This window comes from Morus notabilis, unplaced genomic scaffold, assembly GCF_000414095.1.
Source record: "Morus notabilis unplaced genomic scaffold, ASM41409v2 Scaffold359, whole genome shotgun sequence".
Lineage (NCBI taxonomy): Eukaryota > Viridiplantae > Streptophyta > Magnoliopsida > Rosales > Moraceae > Morus > Morus notabilis.
This window is the reverse complement of record NW_010365790.1, coordinates 226,364-250,162: the sequence shown is the minus strand read 5'-3', so window position 1 is coordinate 250,162 and position 23,799 is coordinate 226,364. Positions and strand designations below refer to the sequence as shown.

The 23,799-nt window shown below is 32.4% G+C and overlaps 2 protein-coding genes across 4 annotated transcripts; both read left to right on the top strand.

The window, feature by feature from the left end:
* Window positions 1-7,757: 7,757 nt before the first annotated feature.
* Window positions 7,758-8,763, top strand: LOC21391607 (zinc finger A20 and AN1 domain-containing stress-associated protein 5). The gene has a single exon (XM_010108656.2). The coding sequence runs from the start codon at window positions 7,977-7,979 to the stop codon at window positions 8,493-8,495; it is 519 nt and encodes a 172-aa protein (XP_010106958.1). The 5' UTR covers window positions 7,758-7,976; the 3' UTR covers window positions 8,496-8,763.
* Window positions 8,764-15,552: 6,789 nt separating this feature from the next.
* Window positions 15,553-23,159, top strand: LOC21391606 (isoamylase 1, chloroplastic). 3 transcript variants are annotated; one of them, XM_024172599.1, is made up of 18 exons: window positions 15,553-16,008; window positions 16,660-16,842; window positions 17,050-17,142; window positions 17,952-18,104; window positions 18,354-18,445; window positions 18,832-18,973; window positions 19,083-19,190; window positions 19,498-19,583; window positions 19,816-19,887; window positions 19,986-20,112; window positions 20,325-20,411; window positions 20,579-20,671; window positions 20,813-20,971; window positions 21,261-21,344; window positions 21,676-21,756; window positions 21,833-21,915; window positions 22,010-22,127; window positions 22,668-23,159. In XM_024172599.1, exons 1-18 carry the CDS (start codon window positions 15,658-15,660, stop codon window positions 22,935-22,937), a joined length of 2,382 nt encoding a protein of 793 aa, XP_024028367.1. In that variant the 5' UTR covers window positions 15,553-15,657; the 3' UTR covers window positions 22,938-23,159. The 3 variants fall into 3 exon arrangements, with proteins under 3 accessions (XP_024028367.1, XP_024028368.1, XP_024028369.1); XM_024172601.1 differs by having other exon boundaries at window positions 15,932-16,008; window positions 16,665-16,842; XM_024172600.1 differs by lacking the exon at window positions 19,816-19,887 and having other exon boundaries at window positions 20,061-20,112.
* Window positions 23,160-23,799: the final 640 nt, after the last annotated feature.

The following is a 23,799-nucleotide window of genomic DNA, read 5'->3' as shown; positions in this document are numbered from 1 at the left end:
ACGAACATGAACTTAAATAAAGTAGTAACTATAGTTCAAATTTTTTGTTGAGTTTTACTCCAAAATAACAAGCCATAAATTATAGTCACTGTACATATAACAAACGTCACACTATATAATTAATTGCTACATATTATAATATAGAAGTGTTCCTTCGCAAAGATATCCTTGGAGCTGTTGATTAAAATTTGCGTAAAATATTAATTTGGTAATTGATAATAGTGTTTGAGAGTCTATTTCTAAAAATAGTCGCTCGTTATAAATAGAATAATAATATTAGAAACTTCAAGTTGTTAATTAACAGTACTTTGTTAGAACTTTTATTTGTTTATGCCATTAAAGGATAGAGACGGGATAATTACAGTGGAGAAATAAATAAATAAACTCGATAAAGTTTATTTATATGTATAAAAGCGTGATAAATAGACCAATACTCACATTTTAAAAATGAATGCATGAATTTTGGCTTGTTCAAATGTCACCATGCATGATGATTGGATTACTTTTTGTTGTATACAATTGATGTTGATACGTATATATACAGCTCAAGCAAAGAGATCGAATAATCGAGCTGCACGCTTTAATGCTTACAATAAACTTTAAATACAAGTTGATCCACTGGGTTTAAAATATCTTCTACAATTTCTAAAATATATATTTATTTTAAAAAGCTATTGGAGAAAATAGATAACTTTTTAATGGAATTGTATATAGCCAAATGAACAGACCAAAATATTTTTATTTTTCAAAATGCAAAATATTGAAATAACTCAATTGGATGAGATTATAGAATAAAATCTGGTAAGATTTGTGATTAGTGGTGAACAAACAGGCAAAGAATAGATTGCTGACCCGAGAGAAGAGTCGCAATCTCAATAATTGATTTTTGATTGACGATTAGTTTTCATGTTTAATAATAAAATTAAAATAAACAGACAGAAAAAGCTTCCAATTCCATAATGGGCAGCTCTTCCTTACGCGCACATAGGAGAGGGAACAATAATCGGCAGCAAGCAAAGACGTGTGTGACGTACACGTATTCAAGCCAACGTTTATTGTTATTGATACTACATGCATTTTTGTTTCGTCGATATGAATTATTATTTTTAACTATTACATTAGTTCTTTAACATTTAAATTTGTATATGTACGATTAAAAATTTAATGCTGGAAACATGAAACTGCTCATATTTTAAATCTAATCCGGTAATTGAAATACATTTTCTACTAGTCAAACAAAAATACAATACGTACTATAAGTTTTGTTATTTAAAAATGGGAATTGCATTCCAAATTAGAAAAATACAATCAATAATCCAAACACAAAACACTCAAATGCATTTAGCGACTCAATCCCGACCACGTGAGGTTCAGTTGAAACGATTAAGTGGGTAACGCGTGTACCAAGTTCCAACAAAGGGAACCAAAGAGGCACATAATAAATTGAGCAAAAATTTAGCTCTTTCAAACACACTACGAGCACCACAAAAGCTAGTAGATAGCTCTGCTCGATCGAAGTCCAGGAACTAAGAATACTAAGGCCTACCACAACACCGCAAAGAACCATAACTTGCCGACTAAACACAGCAAAAAACTAACACAACAACGTAAACACCCAACACTAAACGGTGAAAACATCAATGTCTTTATTGAAACCAAACAAACACTACAAAAATGTGGACTCCGCCACACAAGTAGATCTTCCAGCACCAAGCCTGCCACCAAGATACTAGAAGCCAAATAAGTCAGATATGAAAAGTGCCATTGCCGAAGGAGCAACATCGCTGACGATGGATCCACACGCAAGAGATCCCATAAAATTTTACTAATACATGTGATTCTCATTAAGAATGGAATGATATTATCCGCATCATTAGTATAGAGGGATATTGAATGAGTGTATTATGCATAATAACTAATGAGATTATGTAAAACTGGGACACAAACACAATTTGATTTTCTAATAATTTCCCTTAAGCATATAAAATCAAATTTGAGTTTACCGACGGTCATATATAGAATAATCTTAATCATGAGTTGTTAGTATACTCCTATTTATGAATTTGTATTCTTTGACTTACTCGGTATGGATTCGAGATCGTAAATCCTATTTCTTGTATCTTGGGAACATGATGAAATGGATAGCTAAGAATGCTAATATACAAGATGAAATATATTCCTTCTTCTTTGAACAAACAGATAAATAATTATCTTAAGGATTGATTCAGTACTTAGATAAATAACGAGCTCGTATTCATAAATGTGTTTTATGAATATACTATTCATTAGAGAATTAATGGTACTTAAGGATAAATATGTAATTAGAGAGGTTAGTGTATTTTACCTAACTCTAATTATGAACTATTTATGGAGGATCGATCTATGTGTAGTGACTATATCAAATGGACACTTCAAGTTCTTATAAGTAAATTATGTTTATACTTTCGAGAGTGCAATTCCAAGTTTTTAATGGAGTCACTTTTAGAATAAATAGAATTAATTAAAGAGTTTAAATAATTATTAATTTTATTGGACCTCAGAATTATAAGTCCATAAGTCCTCCTGTCATCATTATATTATTATTTGCAAGATAAGACGAATTATCAGGATTTTATTACACTCGCGAATAATTAATTGAGAATTAATTATATATTAAATAATGTGATTATTTAATTATTTTGTCACCCACTGTGGTGGGACCACAGGGGGCATGTGATACTGGGAAAAATCCTACTGGGATTTAATTACTTGCTCTCTAAGTAATTCGGTTTACTTATTCGACAAGTTTTCAAATTAAATTCAAAAAGGAAAGTAAGGTATTACTTTATTTGGAATTAAATTTGAGCTAAAATTGGAAATTAGAAAAAACAAGGGGTGCGCTTGGAATTGGTTTCAAAATGATTTTGTTTTCTGTATGAAAATAGAAATGAAAACGTTTTCATTTTCGTTTTGAAAATATTTCTGAAAATATGTTTGATAGTTTTATTTAAACATTGATTTCTAACATTATTAAATATATTAAATAAATAACATTATTAAATATATTAAATAATAATATATTAAATAATAATATATTAAATAAATATATTACATCAACATGATTACATATACTGGAAACATAATACATTTATTTTTAACTATTAGATTAGTTCTTTAACATTTAAATTTGTATATGTACGATTAAAAATTTAATGCTGGAAACATGAAACTGCTCATATTTTAAATCTAATCCAGTAACTAAAATACAGTTTCTACTAGTCAAACAAAAATACAATACGTACTATAAGTTTTTTTATTTGAAAATGGGAGTTGCATTCCAAATTAGAAAAATACAATCAATAATCAAAACGCAAAACACCCAAACGCATTTAGCGACTCAATCCCGACCACGTGAGGTTCGGTTGAAACGATCAAGTGGGTAACGCGTGTACCAAGTTCCAACAAAAGGAACCAAAGAGGCACATAATAAATTGAGTAAAAAATTGGCTCTTTCAAACACACTACGAGCACCACAAAAGCTAGTAGATAGCTCTGCTCGATCAAAGTCCAGGAACCAAGAATAGTAAGGCCTACCACAACACTGCAAAAAACCATAACTTGCTGACTAAACACAACAAAAAACCAACACAACAACGTAAACACCAAACCCTAAACGATGAAAACATCAATGTCTTTATTGAAACCAAACAAACACTACAAAAAAGTGGACTCTGCCGCACAAGTAGATCTTCCAGCACCAAGCCTACCACCAAGATACTAGAAGCGAGAGAAGTCAGATATGAAAAGTGCCATTGCCAAAGGAGCAACATCGCTGACGACGGATCCACACGCAAGAGATCCCAAAAAGAGTATTGTACCACTGGGAATGAAGCCCCCGCACCACAGCCCTGCCTGAAAAATCTCGTGCCTCCCACAGTTGAAAGTCACCAAGCCTCTAATCTCAGCATCTGTCACTCCATAGCTCACGCCGCCCCTCCCTAAAACCACATCAAAGAAACACCGAAGCATAAGCGCAGTCAAACTCCTTCAAAATGTGAGATCTTCACCTCCACAACCATTGGACCACACTCATAGCCACAAATCATACTATACACAAAGAACCGGCTATTAGGATTGGTGTCTTTAAGCATGAGATGTAACGATGATATTTTATTATTTGATTAATAAAATAATTTACTCATTATTTATGTGCATGTATATTGTATTATTGAATACTTTATGAATATCATAAAAAATTTCGTGATTATTTATGTAACCTTAAATATTGTAAATAAGTGTTATATATGAGAGGATAATATTTAAAGATAATAATCGAAATGATGTTCGTAATAAATTTAAATAAAGTTTCAGAATCTTTAATTAAAATATTACTAATACATGTGATTCCCATTAAGAATGGAATAATGTTATCCACATCATTAGTATATAGGGATATTGAATGAGTGTATTATGCATAATAACTAATGAGATTATGTAGAACTGGGACACAAACACAATTTGATTTTCTAATAATTTCCATCAAGCATATAAAATCAAATTTGAGTCTACTGACGGTCATATATAGAATGATCTTAATCCTGAGTTGTTAGTATACTCCTATTTATGGATTTGTATTCTTTGACTTACTCAGTACGGATTTTGAGATCGTAAATCCTATTTCTTGTATCTTAGAAACATGATGAAATGGATAGCTAAGAATGCTAATATACAAGATGGAATATATTCATTCTTCTTTGAACAAACAAATAAATAATTCACTTGAGGGTTGATTTGGTACTTAAATAAGTAACGAGCTCGTATGCATGAATGTGTTTTATGAATATACTATTTATTAGAGAATTAATGGTGCTCAAGGATAAATATGTAATTAGAGAGGTTAGTGTATTTTACCTAGCTATAATTATGAATTATTTATGGAGGATCGATCTATGTGTAATGACTATATCAAATGGACACTTCAAGTTCTTAGAAGTAAATTATGTTTATACTTTTGAGAGTGCAATTCTAAGTTTTTAGTGGAGTAACTTTTAGAATAAATAAAATTAATAAATTAATTAAAGAGTTTAATAATTATTAATTTTATTGGACCTCAGAATTATAGGTCCATAAGTCCTCATGTCATCATTGTATTATTATTTACAAGACAAGATGAATTGTCAGGATTTTATTACACTTGCGAATAATTAATTGAGATTTAATTATATATTAAATAATGTGATTATTTAATTATTTTGTCACACACTGTGGTGGGACCACAAGGGGCGTGTGATACTGAGAAAAATCCCATTGGGATTTAATTACTTGCTTTCTAAATAGTCAGTTTACTTATTTGACAAGTTTTCAAATTAAATTCAAAAAGGAAAGTAAGATGTTACTTTATTTGGAATTAAATTTGAGCTAAAATTAGAAATTAGAAAAAAAACAATAATTTTTCTCTCTCCTTCCTTGATATGACCAGCCTCTAAAAATAAAGATGGAAAGAAAGTTTGTTTCCTAAATCAAAAGGGAAATGAAAGCTTGTTTTCAAAAGAAAAAAGAAAAATTGTATTTTAATGAGATTTAAAATATAGTAGTTACCAATTTCATATTTGATTTGTCTACAAGCAAATGCTTCTCCTAATGTTCTATAAATAGGAGACAATAAGAATTGGAGAGGTTAATTTTCTCCTAAAATTTATTTGTCTTGGCCAAATTCCCTAAGAGAGAAAAATAAAAGAATAGTTATAGTTTTTCACATATATGTGTTGATAGTGAAAGAATACAAAATTAGTAAGTGATTATTCCGATAGTTTATACTTTGAGCCCACACTCATCGTCTTGCGATATCAAGAAGTAGACGAGGAAGACTTAGGTATTCTAAGAAAGCTTTGGAGCAAGGAACGTTAGTTGACCAGAGACCTCAAGTTATTTTTCTAATCGTTAGCAAGATGTCTATTTTTATAAATTAATGATATTATTTTATTATTATATAAATTAATATAATGTATAGTGTATTTACAAATTTTTGTAAATTTTTTTGTTATACATGATTCACACTACCATGTTTTCGCATTTTGAAAACGTTTCAAAACTAACACCAGCAACTGTCTCAAGGGGTCCGGCGTTCAGCTAGCAGCACCGAACCCCCCTAAGCAAGAAAATCAAAAGAAACCCGCAGTAAGGGAGAGAGAATACTTTAATAACTTTATGTAGACCATAGAGCAGTTAAGGATAGACAATTCCTTTCATCTCAATTTTATTTATGAGTTAAATTTCAATTCGACACCTCATATAAAAAAGAGTGTGCCGTAACCATAATAAATAATCTAATTATAGTTATACACCACTTATAAGCTACAGAATTGAATATTTTTACGTGTCCCGCACGTTTTTCCATAATATTTGAATATTGTACAACAATTGAGGCATAGATAGCCACGCATGACGCGATTAATGTTACCTAGCAAAGAGTAAAAATAACATAACATTTTCAAATATTACTATTATTGAATTAAATAGGAAAAGACAAATTATTACGAGAGAGAGAGAGAGAGAGTAATTGGTATTTGCACGGCTAAAATCCAAGTTGAAGTTGGGAGAAAATGAAATGCGGTCAGATAGGGCGGCTTAAAAAAGCTGGCCACCCCCCCCTCTTGGGCGTCTCAAGGAAATTGCACAACTGGGTCTCTCTTTTTTTTAAAGCCTTTTTCCTACTTTTCCAATTTTACCCCTTTCTCTTTCTCTCTCTACGACTCTACCCTACCCACCACCGCCGCGTTGATTTTTATTATTGTTATTATTTTTTAATTTATCTCTCCACATACGTTTTTTTTATTTTGTTTATTTTTATTTTATATAATTATCTCTCCACCCACGTTACCATGATGTGATACATCAAGTTGATACAAGAATTAGAGAAAAAAAAAAACAAGAGAGAGAAAGAAAGAAAATATCGCCTTTCACAGCTTTGTTTTGTTTTTGTTTTGCTTTTTTCTTTTTCATGTCCCATAAACTAATTAGTAATTAGGACGTGTAAATTTAAGTTTGTGTTGTTTTTTTGTATTTTTATATTGTTTTAATTCCCTTCCTGTTCCTGCCGAAAGATGATGTACTATTTATTAAAGCTCAACAAAAAGATTCTATTTTCCAACCAAAAAATAAATAAAACGATTCCATTATAGAAGAGGCATGATTAGCAAAGCATCTTGTATTATAGTACTATTAGTTGGGCCTTTTTTTTTTCCCTGAAACACATAAGTTAGCATGTGGATTGGAGTTTTTTTTGGGTAGGCATGCCGGTTATGGTTACTGGTTAATATAAAACATCATTATTCAGTAATTGAGTAGTTTTATTTGTTTTAAAAGAAAAAAAATTATGGAACTGTATTTTTATAATGTCCAAATTATAAACATATATCAATAAAAATTCTCCAAATACATAAATAAAACTCGTGGGTAATGGAATTATAAAAGAAAGAAAACATATATAGTTTTAGGGAAATTGACTTTTGTACGACTTTATCAAAACAAAAAGGATTTTAATTAAGTTGGACGGCTGAGTCTCGTCGTATGGTCAACTCCATACCGGTCCATCATAAGCCGACCACAATCTATAATTCCCTCAATAATGAAGATTAACACGTCAGAGACACACTAGGAAAAGGAGAGAGAAAGGGAAAAGTTGAAGTAAATCGAGAAAAGTCCAAAGGGCGTTTTAATAATTTCAAAATCCAAAAAATGTTTGATACGCGTCTCTATGAGGCCCATATTCCATCGCCATTACTGACCTCTCAACCCCTTCAAATTCCCATTTCTCACTCTCTCTCTCTAACCCAAACACAAACCCAACCTTTTACATCGTTTGAGAATTCTCTCCTCTTTCTCTCTCTAAAAGATCTAAGTCTCTCTCTCTCTCTCTCTCTGACGAGAAGGATTCCTAGATCTTCTTTGTGTTTTTCTCTCTGTGAAGCTCGGAATCGCAATCAGAATCGGAAGAAATGGCTCAGAGGACAGAGAAGGAGGAGACGGAGTTCAAGGTTCCAGAGAAGATAACTCTCTGCGTCAACAACTGCGGCGTCATCGGGAATCCTGCGACGAACAACATGTGCCAGAACTGCTTCAACGCCACGACAACGACGGCGGCGGCGTCGACCTCAACCACCGCAAATTTGAAGTTCTCCGGCGAGAAGAGCTCCTCCTCAGCGATCTCCAGCTCGTCTCGACCGACGGATCGGCGATCCGCTAGTCCGGCGGAGAATAGCCGCAAGACGACGGCTGACAGCGCAAGATCGGAGGAGGATGAGGCGGTTCCGGCGAAGCGCGTGGTGAATCGGTGCTCAGGATGTCGGAGGAAGGTCGGGTTAACCGGGTTCCGGTGCCGGTGCGGCGAGCTCTTCTGCGCCGAGCACCGGTATTCGGACCGCCACGATTGCAGCTACGACTATAAATCCGTCGGCCGCGAGGCCATCGCGAGGGAAAATCCGGTCGTCAAGGCTGCGAAGATCGTCAGGGTTTGATCGATCGATCGATTTGTAGAAATGAAAATCAAAAAAGAAAAGTTCAGAAACCAGGAATTTCTCAAAAAGGAATTGGAGAAGAACTCTAGAAGATGAGCGATGAATTCACCGGGATCGCGATTGGATCCCCCTCCGATCTCTCTCTCGGAGATTGATTAGAGACTTCTAGAAAAAAAATTAATTAAGAGAGAGAGAGATAGAGAGGAAAAGATTGTTAATCGAAGATTAAAATTTCTCTCTGATAATTATCTTTTTTTCTTGATTTTTATTATTTCGTGTTGTTTGTCTTCTTTCTTTTTTTTTTTCCTTCTTCGTTTGGTTGGAAATGAAAACATTGTTGTGGTTTACGATATATTATTCTTATTTCATGGTGTATTGGTGTTCATTTACGATGAATTGTTGAGCTATATTTTTCTCTCTGTTTTTGTCGTTATGTGGAATGGTGAATGGCAGGATTAGTAAATTTGATAAAAGCATGCGGGTGTTGTCGTCCATTTGGATTAAAGGCAACTGGAGAATTCGGTTGGAAGCATGGGATATGTGGGTCCACAGCTGACTATTATTAATTATTAATTATTATTTTTGCCTTAATTCTACCGTTCTTTCTTTTAATCTTTACGTACGGACAAAGAATTTGATGTTTTTTTTTTTTTTTTTTCCCCGGTAACTCCCCTTAATTATAGTGTAATATATCGAGAATATGGAAAGAAATCGTCTTGGTGAGTTGAACGCGGCAAAATATCACATCGAGAGTTTACTTTGTATGAGAATAAAGGTTCAAAAATTATGGGCTTGTTTTTTGTAAATATTTTTGAGTTAAGTTTTTGAGTTGAGTTTGAGTTATAACTTGAGTTGAAGTTGTAACTTGAGTTTACGTTTAATTGTGTACATTTAAGTTGTGATTTGAGATAAGAATATTTTTGAGTTTGTGTTTGAGTAAGTCAAAACTGAAATTTATATTTAGATAGTATTTTAATAAAAACTTAATGCTGATGAAAAATCTTAATAGGGTATATGGGTATAGTTTTATTCGTCTTTTCGTTGTCAACGTATAGAAAAAAAATCATCTCAATCAGAATTAAAACGAAAAAGTTATAGTATTTTTAAAAATAGAAAAAATACTGTTCATTAACTTGAATTCGAGTTTCTGAACTCGAGTTGAAGGGGAAACTTGAACTCGAGTTTTAGTCCCAAACTCGAGTTCAAACTCGAGTTTAAACTCGAGTTCAAACTTAAAAGAACATGAACTCGAATAAAGTTGTAACTCGAGTTGCTTTTTTTGAGTTTTTCACTCAAAAATATATAGTTGCCGAACATGCCCTATCTTATTTTATATTTGTACAACGAATATTTGATAGACTATTTCACTTCGCGGATTTAAATTTTTAATTTGAGTTGAGATGTGATATTTTATGAGAATTTTTTACTGTAGTAGAAAAAATTAGATGTGATATTTTCTAAAAATTTTTTACTGTAAAAACTTAAAATTAAAAACTCGAATCGGTGAAATGAACGAGGTCTATAATGGTACCGTGTACTCTTTAATCGTCAATTTTTAATAAAGTTTACATGTTTTCTTACGGTGCAGTCGAGTGCTTGTTGTTTAAGGAAGTTTTAAGACGCGTAATTATGTCACAAGATTTCCTATTAAAATTAGGATAAAATTACTTTGTTTCTCTGGGTCATGAAAATATATTTTTAAATTTTTTTTATTTTTTAACAATTAAATTTAAATTAAAAATTATTTATTTTATATATTTTTTAAATTTAATATAATTTTAATTAGATGTTTTATTAAACCCGATAAAAATAATAGAAAACGTCACAAAATCCAATGGGACGTAGCCATGTGCATCTGTGTGGTATAAAGGCAGTACACAACAAAAAAGCTGCAAAGTGGGTTTGAAGGGAACATTTGCGTATGGTAATTGGCTGATGTTTATCATTTAATATTACAAAATAAAAAATAATAATAAGAAGAGGGTATGGGGATCTCAAGTGTTGATGTGATCGACGGTTGTAATCTAGAGTTGATACATCAGTGAAAAAGGATGACGGTGATGGTGGGTCCCGCCACAAGTTGTCTAATGTAGGGACCACCATGGGGTAAGGTCGCTGTGATTGAAGAGTGACCTTTGATGGTGTGAAAAGGTGTCGGATATAACAGATAAATAAGCGTAAATACTATTTAGCCCGTTAATTGAGATTTAAATTTTAAATTCAAATTTTATTATAATTAAAAATTTTAAAAAATAATCACATTTAATTTTTTAATACAATAAAAAATTCTTACATAAACTTAAATTAGTAAATTAGTGAATTAAAAAGCCTTAAAAAGCACTGTTATAAAGTTTTTCCTTCAAAATTCATAAATTTGTTATATATAAATTTTAACATAAAATTTCACAAATTAACATATTTCTCATTGAGTTGTCAATTTATATTGTGCGTCGTGTTTATACCGTGTTAATTTTTTTTAATGCAACTTATACACAACTCGCGACACGAACAAATATAAAACACCCGACACGAATACGACACGATTAAGTTACGGGTTCACACAATACAAACCAAAAGTGACACGCGACATAAAATTGACTCACGAATTCAAAATACTACACGAACTTGTTAAACTGAAATTGACACGAAATTATAGATTTCAATACATTTTATACATATATTAAAATTTATAACCTGTTATAGATATTATTTATTAATAAAACTCTTTTAAAATAATAACAATTAATAAAGTATCATAGTTCGTAAGAAAATATCATAAGATCACAACTTCAACGCTAAAATAATGACATTAATAGTAGAAAAAACATTCAAATATCATAAAAAATCCCGTCCAAGAAGGGACAAAAAAGAGTTTTCCAGAGGTAAAATGGCTTGCAACAAAATAAAAAATAAAAAAGATGCATAAAATGCTTTCCAATTAACCAAATTACAAAGCAGTAACTCGTAAGCCATATATTATAGTATTACAGGGCATATTAGCGATTTATCTTGGAGTAATAGAAAATCAATCACACAGAAGTATGTCCTACCAATAAGATATTTTTCATCCTTCAAAAATTAATATTAAGATAATTTTCACATCACGAAATTCTACACTTTCACCAATATTTGATGCTTATATATAAAAAGGAAAAACCTCTAGCTAAGATAATGGAAGAAACTTTACATCATAAACCATATATGGTGTCTCTTGTTTCTTTAATTTTTCTTTTCAAAGGCAGAACTCTTGTGTTATAAACTGGAAATATAAATTTATTTTGTTTAATGAACACATTCTAATTCTGGCAAAGACTAATTTTGATATGTTTTTCGTTTAGACCCTATAAGTTTTAACAACACAATCAACAAATATTTTCTTTTGAACCTCTCTTTCTAAGTTTGATTACTAGGAGGACAAGTTCTAACAGAATAATTTGGGGATTCCACGATGTTAGATATCATGTCTGTTTTCAAGTAACAACAGATAAGGCAATAATTAACTTTTTCTAATACCTTTTTATATTCTTATTAATTTGTTCATATCGAATGTAAACAATTATGTTTTCTTTCATTGCTTTTTTTTTTTATAATGACATAAAGAATGATGTTTATGTCATATGATTTTAATCTGATTCAACAGTCTAAAATTGATACTATTAATAAATCAAGCATATCAGAGAAACTCTCCAATAAGAATATAAGAAAAAAAAATAGAATTTATTATTTTTTTCTTAAATGTCATGATGTAGGGTGAGGTGAGGGTTGAATTTGAAGGAGCGAAATCAAGCATATCAGAGAAACTCTCCAATAAGAATATAAGAAAAAAAAAATAGAATTTATTATTTTTTTCTTAAATGTCATGATGTAGGGTGAGGTGAGGGTTGAATTTGAAGGAGCCATGTTTAATGGTGCATTAAATAAAAAGAATAATATTTTGGTTAGAGTTTCTTTTATTTATTTGGGTTCGAGATATATAAAAATAAAATTGTTTTTTTTTATGGAAATAAAAGCGTAAATGTTTTACATAGATGAGGACACACCTGCTTCCATTATTGATGGAAATAATGAGTCGAGGATGCCGTTCTTTGAGTAATTGAGATTAAAGTGAAACAATGGTTATTGGTTTCTAAATTATTTATATCAACACTTTCTGAGGTTAAATACTTCATATGAGCGTGGAGCATTAACCCAGAAAATTAGGATTAAAAAAAAAACAGAATCTTTAGGATAAAAAACCTGCTTTTTTTTATATATTTATAATCTATAATCTATAATAATAATATAAATCTCAATCCATTGTACGGTATCTTCTCCCTCTTTTTTCTTTTTCCAGTTCATCCTTCAATTTTTTCTAACTTTTTATTTACTTTAAATCTTATTTATTTCTACATTTTGATTATTTTTTTACCCAATACAAATCTCAACTCGTTGTACGGAATCCTCCCCCTCTTTTTTTTTTTTTTTTTTTTCTCAAGTTCATCCTTTTATTTTTTATACTCTCTATTTATCCTAAAACTATTTATTTCTTTATTTTGGTAACTTTTTACCTTTTTTTATTTTGTCCAAAAACTTTATACTTTTTCATTTTGATTCGTTTTTGTCTTAAAATTTATTTATTTATTTATTTTAATCATTTTTAAAATTTTTGTCCATAAATTTTATTTTATTTTTATTTTTTTCCCCTTTTACCTCAAGGCTTATTTATTTCTTTATCTTAGACCTTTTTTACCCATTTTTTAATTTTCGCCCTGAAACTTTATTTTTTCCGTTGTGATCTCTTTTGGTCCATTTATCATAAAATTTATTTATTTATTCATTTTAGTCTTTTTCTAACATTTGAGTTCATTTCGGTCGTTTTTAACCATTTTTCTTTTTATTTTTGCCTAAGACCATTTATTTTTTCATTTTAGACCTTTTCCTACATTTTTTTTTTTTACCTTTTTGACATACGGATTACTTCCCCACGTGCATAGCACGCATAATCCAACTAGTATATATATACAAAGGATTAAAAAAAATTTATATACTACGATGTTATTAGCACGTTTGGTTTATAGGTTTGAATATAAAAGTTTGAGCAAAAATTTAAATTTTATGAGAGAAAATATTTGAATAGTAATTTAAACTTATGAAACAAATTGGGGTTGAATTATGATATGATTTCAATGTAATAATGTGTTTTGAAATATGTGGTATAGTAATTGGTATAATATTTATCATGCGCAAATGAGGAAGAGGAAAAGAAAATATGGGAAATATAAAATTAAGAACAACTAAGGAGGATGTGTGGATTGATGGAGCTATAAATGGAAAGTGATTGTTGTCTTCTTATTAAAACAGGTTGTTTTCTCTCTTTTTTTTTTTTTCGCTAAAAATGTTGTTAGTTTGTTGTTGTTGAGCTATTGCTTCTTCAATGCTGTCTTAGTTGTCACCTTATCATCTTTTCGATATTTTATTGGGGAAAACGGTATCAGCTATGCAAAAGTCGGATCTTTCCAAACTTGAGAAAAGTGTGCAATATCACAAAGCAATCGTTGTTGGTATTTCATTTATGGTAACGCGTGAATTGGCTCGTAAAAGATGTCTCTATGTGAAGTGTTGCAATATCATGTCAAATACAACATCAAACTAATGCATATTATTCCCATAGAAAACAAATAACGGTGTTTATGGGATTCAATCAGTCGGTCTAATCCAATTAAATGCGCCTTTTTTTTTTCTCACAAATAACCAATTAATGATTGAATTGAATGTAGATTTTAGAAAACCCATTTAAAATACCAAATCCAACTATCAAACCCCTCTCTCTACATATTCATATATAAAGTTTTAGGTTAGTCCAAATCAAACCTTTCTCTATATCTATCATATATAAAAGTTTTGTAATATAGATGTAGAGAAACACTCATACCTCATCATAAAGTTTCCGGTGTGATTTTAATAGTTATTTTAATATTTATTAATTAATGGATATTTTTATTTTAATCATAATATATTAATTCAACAGTTGTAATAAATTAGACAATTAATGAGATTATATTATTATCACGTCACGTTATCAAATTTACATATATATATATAGTGATAACCATTGATGAAAACATAATCAAATCGTCTGTAGCAATAAAAAAAAAGATTACAAAAAATTTTCTTGAACAACAGTCCTTGTAACACTTTGCTCATCGATTTCTAAAGCGTAACATTTAGTCCATCGAACATTGAAATGTTAGCAAAAATTTATAATGGAAATTGATAGATAATTGGTTTGTAGTACATAATTTAAGGGCATTTTAGTAAATGTTAGGTTTAAATTTTGATTTGAATTCAAAACTAATTCAAATTTAAATTTTTAATCATGAAAAATTCACTATTAATTGAATTTAAGTTTGAAATAGTATGAAGCTTTTGTTTTTGTTTTGAAGCATTGTTTTTTTAATATTTTATTACATTATAAGAAAATTAGAATACAAAATTTAAAATGTGATAGTAATTGTGCACTAATTTATCAATAACAAGTAACAACTATCATTTATGTCACACGTGTAATTTTTATTAGAAATCTTTACCGAGGAATTTTTTTGTTAACTTTTTATTATTTGAAATCTTTACGGAAGAAATTTTTTTGTTAATGTTTTATTATTCGAAAAACGGTTGTTATATTTTAAAGATTGAGAAATAATGGTCCCGTTTATTTTACAGATTAGAATTTAAAATTTAAGTTTTGTTACAATAAAAGACTATCAAAAATAATTACATTTAATTTTTTTATTAAAATAAAAAATTTTCATATAAAATCACATCTCAACTCAAATTAAAAACTCGAATCGGCGAACTAAACGGTTTAAAATGTTACAATTTGGAAGAAATCTTTGTAATTAATAAAAAAAAAGAAAAAAAATTAAAAGAAAAGATGAGAAAAGAGGTGGGTCCCCTATAGTAGCCTAAAATATTAGCGCGTAGACTCGGTATGTGGGCCCTATCAGCGGGCCCCATCAGATGAGATGGCGCCAAAGAAACAAAAATCTCTCACAGTTTCCATCACGTGCTTCTCCTCCTCGTCATCACTCCCACTCCGAATCTGCTGCTCTCACTCTCTGCATTTCTATCTCTAATGGCGATTCCTTTCTTCTTCTTCTTCTTTACTTGATCAAAAACCTCATCCATGGAGTCTCACTATCTCACAGTTTCTGCCTCCTCTTTCTTCTATAATGCTCCCAGACTTCATCGGAAGCATCTTCCTTCTCTCTCCGCCATCGCCGGCGTTCGGAACAGATTTACTCGTCAAGTACATCCGAACCGATCGGAATTGATCGTCAAGGCGGGGAGAGGCGGCGGATCCGCGGAGGTGGCGGTGGTTGACGGCGGGCCACAATTGAGCCGCTTCCAGGTCTCGCGCGGCTCTCCGGTACCGCTCGGGGCCACGCTTCGCGACGGCGGTGTCAATTTCGCCGTCTTCGCTGGAAATGCGGTTAAGGCTACTCTTTGTTTGATGAGTCTCTCCGATTTGGAGCAGGTAAGTTTTTTTTCTTGCTTTTTGCTTCTTTTTTTTTTTTTTTTCTTTTTTTGGGCAGCAGGAGGAACAATTAAGGAATTATGCAGTGATTTAGGGTTTACGGAGCTGGTAAAATTCTGTTATTGTTTTCCATTCTAGGTTTTATTAGATTTTGAGGTGCTTGAATGATTAGGCATTGCCAATTCAGTGCGGAGCTAGAGGAAATTTTCTAGTAGGGGCACTTTATTAAGATAAATTTCGACTAAATTCAATACATAAAAAATATTGTTATATATATATATAATGTTTTTTATAAATTGCATTATATTTTTCTTTAATAAGCAATACGTTGCATTTTCTCATTTTAGATTATAGATTTATTTTTCTCCATTGGACCAAGTTTAAGATTAGTTTAATTGAATTTAGTAGAGTTTAGTCCAAATGAGTTCATAAACTTCAGAATTGGTTTGGTTAATTATCGGTTTTTAAGTTTGAAGTGGCCCGAGTGGGGTATAATTAGTATTTGGAGTTCAAGTGGTTATAGAATAAAATTTTGGAAAACATAAAAAATACAAGCAAGCAACTATCAAATAAACAAAATTTGACATGCAACTAACAAAGTAGGAAAAACAATTGAGTGGGGTGTCCCTGACTTCCATTTATCTGATGCAGAATAGAGTGACTGAGGAGATATCCCTTGATCCCGTGATTAACCAGACTGGAAGTGTTTGGCATGTTTTCGTCAAAGTGGATTTTAAAGACATGCTTTACGGCTATAAATTTGATGGGAAGTTTTCTCCTGAAGAAGGGCACTACTATGATCCTTCTCGGATTGTGTTGGACCCCTATGGAAAGGTTGGTGACCTTTAGATGAGATGAGCCATATTTCCATTTTATGTCGGTTTGGATTTTCCTGTTGTTTTTGTTATATGGAAAAAAGAATATTATTTGCTTATTATGTATAGGTAAATGGCAGATGTTCTTAACTTATCCACAAGTTTGGTTAATGTGGTTCCAGATTTTGAAGTGTAATGGACTTGTGGTTCACTTTGATTTCTCTAGGCAGTTATATGTAGAGGAGAATACGGAACTTTAGGTCCAGATGGTAATTGTTGGCCCCAAATGGCATGCGCGGTTCCTTTCTTTGATAATGAGGTACTACTTTTAAGTCTGGAAGATGTTTTCTAGTTTTCATTTTCCATTCTAGAATCCAAGTTTTAGTTTCTTATTTTGTCTTGTCTTGTTTTTGAAACTCAATCCATTAGTATCACTATCTCCAGTAATTTTCACTATTATTTGTTCTGTAAATTCACATCCATGTTGGACTATGAATTCGACTAACAACTTTGATCAAGGCGGCCAAATTTGTATTATAAGATTTTTCAAAATATCTGTATGTAATTGTTGAAAATATCTGTACGTTGTGTTGAAATGTGGGTCACAAAATTTTAGTAAAGCTTTATGAGAAAAAGCTTAGAGCTACGCCTGAAAAGCTACTCAGAGTTTGGTCAATAGTTAGCTACGCTTGCAGCACGCAACTTGCAGCTTGTTGTTCATTGTGCCTGCATTCATCCTATAAATAGATTTCCTTGCAACCATTTGCAGCAGCCCTAGAAAACTGAGATTTTGATCTTCTCTCTTGCTTCATGCATTGAGAGTAATCTCTTTGGATGTATTTGGTGTTGGTTTTTGTGAGAAATAGTTAAATACTCTTTTGCAATCTCCTTGCTTTGATAGTGAAGATTTCTCATCATATCACCCGCAGATGTTTGTCGACTCTCAAATTTGGTCGGGGTCAATTTGTAATATAAGATTCTTCAAAATGTCTGTAGGTCTTTCTGGTTTTGCATTTTCAGAATGAGAGGTTATTGGCATACTGATGGCAATTTTTTTAGTCTCATGTTATTGTTCTGAACATTGTTTGAATATTCTGTTCATTTTTGGGCACTTCCCTTTGATTTCAGTTTGACTGGGAAGGAGACTTACCTCTTAAATATCCTCAAGAAGATCTAATTGTATATGAAATGCATGTACGGGGGTTTACAAGGCATGAATCTAGCGGGACTGAATTCCCTGGTACATATCTTGGTGTTGTGGAGAAGCTTCATCACTTACAGGTATAGTTCATCGACTCTCTATAACAAATTTGCAAGTATTTCTAGGGAATTTGAAACTTAAATGCAATGCTTTGAAATATATGCAAGCATCTCATTATGCTGATCACTAGTTACATAGTAGAACTCAAAGCCTAGGAAAAGCCACGTAAAATAGCTGTGGGAAAGAATCACTTAACAATTCTAATTATTCATGATAAGAGGTATGAGTGATAATTTCTTCATATTCTTATTAGATTCTCTTTTTTGTAGGAACTTGGGGTTAACTGTATAGAGTTAATGCCATGTCATGAGTTCAATGAGCTTGAGTACTACAGCTACAATTCTGCCATAGGTGATTATAAGTAAGACATGTTACCTTCTATCTACAATGTATTTAGTGGGTGCAAGCTGGATCCTATTCACTATCATCATTTTTGGTCCATTTATGCAACATGTGTAGCAATAAGCAATTCTAGATCAAATTAAGACAAAATCAAAATGCTTAGAAGTGTTTTTTTTTTCCACTTAAGGAAAAACTAAATTTCTAAACTGTCGTGATGTTGGCAAAAACCATTAATTTGATGACATTCTCATTCTCTTGTTTTCAAAGTACTGACTAAATGATGGGTTCTTTATGCAGCATTTTGTTGCATTATCACTAATGCTCTTATGCATAACACTATTTGACCTGAATATGGCAAAAAGATAAAAGATATCTTCAGTCACATATGTAAATTTTTGTGGTTAGGGTAAACTTTTGGGGATATTCGACTGTCAATTACTTTTCACCAATGCTAAGATATTCGTCTGCGGGAACACATAATTGCGGCCATGATGCAGTGAATGAACTCAAGCTTCTTATTAGAGAAGCACATAAGCGAGGAATTGAGGTGAGTAAGAACTACTAGTATGGCATAGTGTTTATCTTCTTCTGCCTCTTCATCATTTTTTTTTTTGTTTTTCCTTTTCTAAGAGTTTTCACCTTCTACTCACATGCAGGTGATCATGGATGTTGTTTTCAATCACACAGCTGAAGGCAATGAAAATGGCCCCATTTTATCCTTTAGAGGCGCAGACAATAGTGTCTATTACATGCTCGCACCTAAGGTATAATTTGAATTTTGTTTCAAGTTGTATACATTCTTTCAATTGAAAAATATGGACAATCTGTACTCTTTCTTGGTTCTTTCATTGAAGACGTGGGTTTGACCTATAGACTCTTTTCATGGACAAAATCACATGATTCTTATACTGAGTATCGTTCATGTTTCCTGAGCAAAGAGAAAAAAAATGTATGGTTCATGCACATCTTTCAAATTACTGAATCCCTTGATGCTGGGTTTATGACCATGACAAGACTGGAGGCTAATTCATTTATATGGTATTTACTCCTTGAGTTATTAATGTCCCTTAGGGAGAGTTCTATAATTACTCAGGATGTGGTAACACCTTCAATTGCAACCATCCTGTTGTGCGCCAATTCATAGTGGACTGCTTAAGGTACATATATTCTTGCAAGTATCTATTTTCTTCTCTCTCTCTCTCTCTCTCTCTCTCTCTCTCTCTCTCTCTATGTGTGAATTCCTCATCTTAATCCTAGTGCTACTTCCTAGTTTTTTGCTCGTATTTCCTGTTTAAGCTTAGTTTCTGCAATTAAATATGGTTTGGTTAGACGATCATTTTTTAGTTATTCTATAGGGCTGAAGGCCTCTGTATCCCTTCTGTGCTACAGATATTGGGTAACAGAAATGCATGTCGACGGGTTTCGCTTTGATCTTGCTTCTATCTTGACCAGGGGTAGCAGGTCATCTGCCAAATAATATTTCATCTCAAATTATGCAAACCATTATTGATTTCTATTTCAGTCCTATTCACCTTTTTTTTGAAATAACTTGAATACAGTCTTTATGATGCTGTTAATATATATGGAAGTCCAATTGAAGGTGCCTTGCTGACGACTGGCACCCCTCTTAGCAGCCCTCCATTGATAGATATGATGAGTAACGATCCGATACTCTGTGGAGTGAAGGTTCTTACTTTGGATTCTAATTTATTCTTCAATATATATATGATTTAGTGTTTGGCTTGTAGTGATAAAATTTTGTCATCTTTGTTATTACTAGATGGACTTTCTTACTTTGGCTTGTTGTAGTGAAATTTTTTCATCGGTTTCAGTCCATTGTTCTGCTATCATTGGTATTAGTTGTTACTAAATGGGCTTTCTCTGTCTCTTTCAAATAGCTTATAGCTGAAGCATGGGATGCGGGAGGCCTGTACCAAGTCGGTTCGTTTCCTCACTGGGGTATTTGGTCAGAGTGGAATGGGAAGGTCAGTTTAGTTTAAGTGATAATAGAAAAATAAGGTAATCGTAATATAAAACATGCAATGTTTTAAATGAGGGGTATCAAATTCTCAACAGTGAACTTTCATATATGACGTTTGATCCTATGTACTGTGTTACCACTTACCATATATGATTTACGATAATTTTACAGTATCGAGACACAGTGCGGCAGTTTATAAAAGGTACAGATGGTTTTTCTGGGGCGTTAGCTGAACGCCTTTGTGGGAGCCCCAATCTATATCAGGTAATTTTCCGGATTGCGCCAAACAGCCCACCCCAAACCCCCCCACCCACCACACATACACACCTTTTTTCTTTATCAAAAAGTATTTTATTCACACACTCTCTCTTTTGTGGCTAAAACCTTCTTAAATCTTTGGAGCAGGAAGGAGGAAGGAAACCATGGCATAGTATCAATTTTGTATGTGCCCATGATGGATTTACTTTGGCGGATTTGGTTGCCTATAACAACAAACATAACTTGGCAAATGGAGAAGACAACAAGGACGGAGAGAATCATAATAATAGCTGGAACTGTGGACAGGTACATGTGTGTAAAGTTGGGACTTGGGTGCATAGTTATTTCCACAGGTTTTTTTAAAAAAAAAAAAATTAATTTGCTAAGATATTTCCGTATTTCCGCATAGGTTGGTATAAAGACTCCCGGGAACTAAAGAGCAATCTTCAGCTTTCATGCCGTTAATCTATTTATTTATGTGAATAGTATAAAGACCTGCAATTGTCACACATGTTAATTAGATTTACGATTATTGGATTATGATATATAAGATTTTTTTTTTCCTTAGGCTTATAAGTTGGATTTTAAAATACAGGAGGGAAAGTTTGTAAGCATTTCCGTGAAGAAATTGAGGAAACGACAAATGAAGAATTTTTTCCTCTGCCTCATGGTTTCCCAAGTAAGGTCCAATTCTTGTTCATTTTCTGCTCGCAGTTGGACTGAAATGTCTTCTGCACCTCTAAATTAACTGATAACAAAATACTACTAGTTGGTGTTTTATTTTTGTGATTTCTTGAGGTGACCTTACTTTAAGTTCCCACTACAACGCATGACGTTTTATTTTCCAACAGATATTTGTATTAAAATTCAAATAAAATTAAAGAATTTAATCTCTTTGCTGCAAATCCACTGGCATATCTTTCAGTAACGGGGAAGGGAAGATAAGTCCACGTGTTAAGCTATGGGTGAATATTTCTCTACTAACTTTTTCTTTTTTGGGTGGTGGTCAGGGTGTTCCAATGATATATATGGGTGATGAATATGGTCACACAAAAGGAGGAAACAACAATACATACTGCCATGATAACTACGTGATTCCCTAGACTCTACTGTTTCTCTACAATTAATCAGACCCAATTGTCAATTCTGACTGTTACCGGGCTGCAGATCAACTACTTCCGCTGGGATAAGAAGGAAGATTCCTCGTCAGATTTCTTTAGATTTTGCTGCCTCGTGACCAAATTCCGCCGGTATCAATTCTCTAGATTACGTGCTGCACTGCACTCTTGTATTTTGCTTTCTGGTTGACCTTTTTGAACCTCACACGAGTTTACAATCTTGCAGGGAATGTGAGTCACTTGGCTTAAAAGACTTTCCAACAGCGGAGAGGCTGCAGTGGCATGGCCATGCTCCTGAGACGCCAGACTGGTCTAAGACAAGCCGTTTTGTCGCCTTCAGTCTGGTTTGTTCTCTTGTTTCACCTTCCATGTCACATTCTTAATGATAGCATCAATTTTCTTAACACGATCATAATTCTATAGTTCATCATGAAATTTAGCTTGCTAAACCAAATGGAATATTTTCCCTTTAAGAAAGGAAAGTGCATTAAGGTAAACATAAATTGAAAAAATTTCAAGGCTATGCATTGAGCATATATCTTTACAAATGTGTGAGGTGAACGGACTGGTTGGAATGACGCGGCAAAAAGCTAAGATGGATAGCAGAATAACATTTTAAAAGATGACTTGAACGTTCTAAACTTTTCTAAAGTAGGCCACTTGAAATTACAAGCCTTGAAGACTTGCCTAATAAATATTGTCTAACTAAGAGTCTAATAAAAAGTCTAATCACTAATGTTAACTATAAGAGATAATAAAGAGTCTTAATATAAAAAATTCAAAATAAAGAAAAAGTCTAACAGAGTCTTTTGTTAGCATTTTTCTGGTTACTTTATATCCTTGAATGGAGCTTGATTGTGCGTTGGGTACAAACATGAATACAGAAAGACTCGATCAAGGGAGAAATCTACGTTGCCTTCAATGCCAGCCATCTCCCAGTTACCATTTCACTGCCGGAGCGGCCCGGATACAGATGGGAGCCATTGGTCGATACCGGCAAGCCTGCACCATACGACTTCCTCTCACCTGATGTCCCGGAAAGAGAGATTGTTGTGAAACAGTATGCGCACTTCCTCGACGCCAATCTGTACCCCATGCTTAGTTACTCTTCCATCATTCTGTTACTCACCCCATATGTGGAGGTCTCCTCCTGAGCATATATTCATATTACGTTCAAATCCTTGTATAAAAAAGTAACCAAGTGTGTGGAGTATAAAAAGTAAACTTCATTAAGTGGAACTGTGTAGAGGAGAGCAGGAAAAGTAAAGAATGTCAATTACGTTTAATGTAATTACTTTCTTCGTGTGCAACTATGTAACCGCTATGCTATGAGAGGTGATATAGGCGCGTTTCAAATAAAATATACATGCGTAATTTATACATTCGTATAATATAGTATAAGTATACGTATACGTATCAGAGTTTATCCAATTACTTCATTTTGTAATTTGTTGAATAATAAACAACTATCTCTCTCTCTCTCTCCCCCCGAGTAAATTCTGAGTGTGCTTATGAATGAAGCAACGAAAAAAGGCGCTCTCTTTTTTGTCTTATAGCGAAAAGGGGCAAAAAGGAGAATATAGATGGAATTTTTTGTTTTTAGAAAACGTGGGGGAGAGAATAGGTAGGAAAATGGCAACTGGCATCAGTAACAGTGGGCTGGGAACACGGGAAAATACATAAGCAAAGAATGTGATTGGAGCTTCTTTCCAAAAGTCATTTTCCCCTATATTTTTAGACACGGAGAGTTTGTTCGGTAATTTATTTTATTGATATTCTTAATTTTTAATCGTTAAATTTAATTAAAATAATATTATATTAAAAAAATATACATAATAAATAAAATTTGATATAAATTTAATAGTTAAAAAGTAAGCGACGTGCTTATTTATGTAGTACTCTTTTCACTTTTTCATTTCTAAAAAAAAAATTATGAAAAGATGCCTTATGGGTATAATTAGGGAAAATTTATTCAGGATATTAAAAAAATAGAAAATTTATCCTAAGAGTGTATGA

Coding starts and splice junctions, on each gene's coding strand:
- LOC21391606 (XM_024172599.1), top strand. CDS start 15,658: ATGGAGTCTCACTATCTCACAGTTTCTGCCTCCTCTTTCTTCTATAAT. Junction 20,972..21,260: donor ATAGCTGGAACTGTGGACAG/GTACATGTGTGT, acceptor TTTAAAATACAG/GAGGGAAAGTTTGTAAGCAT. Junction 21,916..22,009: donor CTCGTGACCAAATTCCGCCG/GTATCAATTCTC, acceptor ACAATCTTGCAG/GGAATGTGAGTCACTTGGCT.
- LOC21391607 (XM_010108656.2), top strand. CDS start 7,977: ATGGCTCAGAGGACAGAGAAGGAGGAGACGGAGTTCAAGGTTCCAGAG.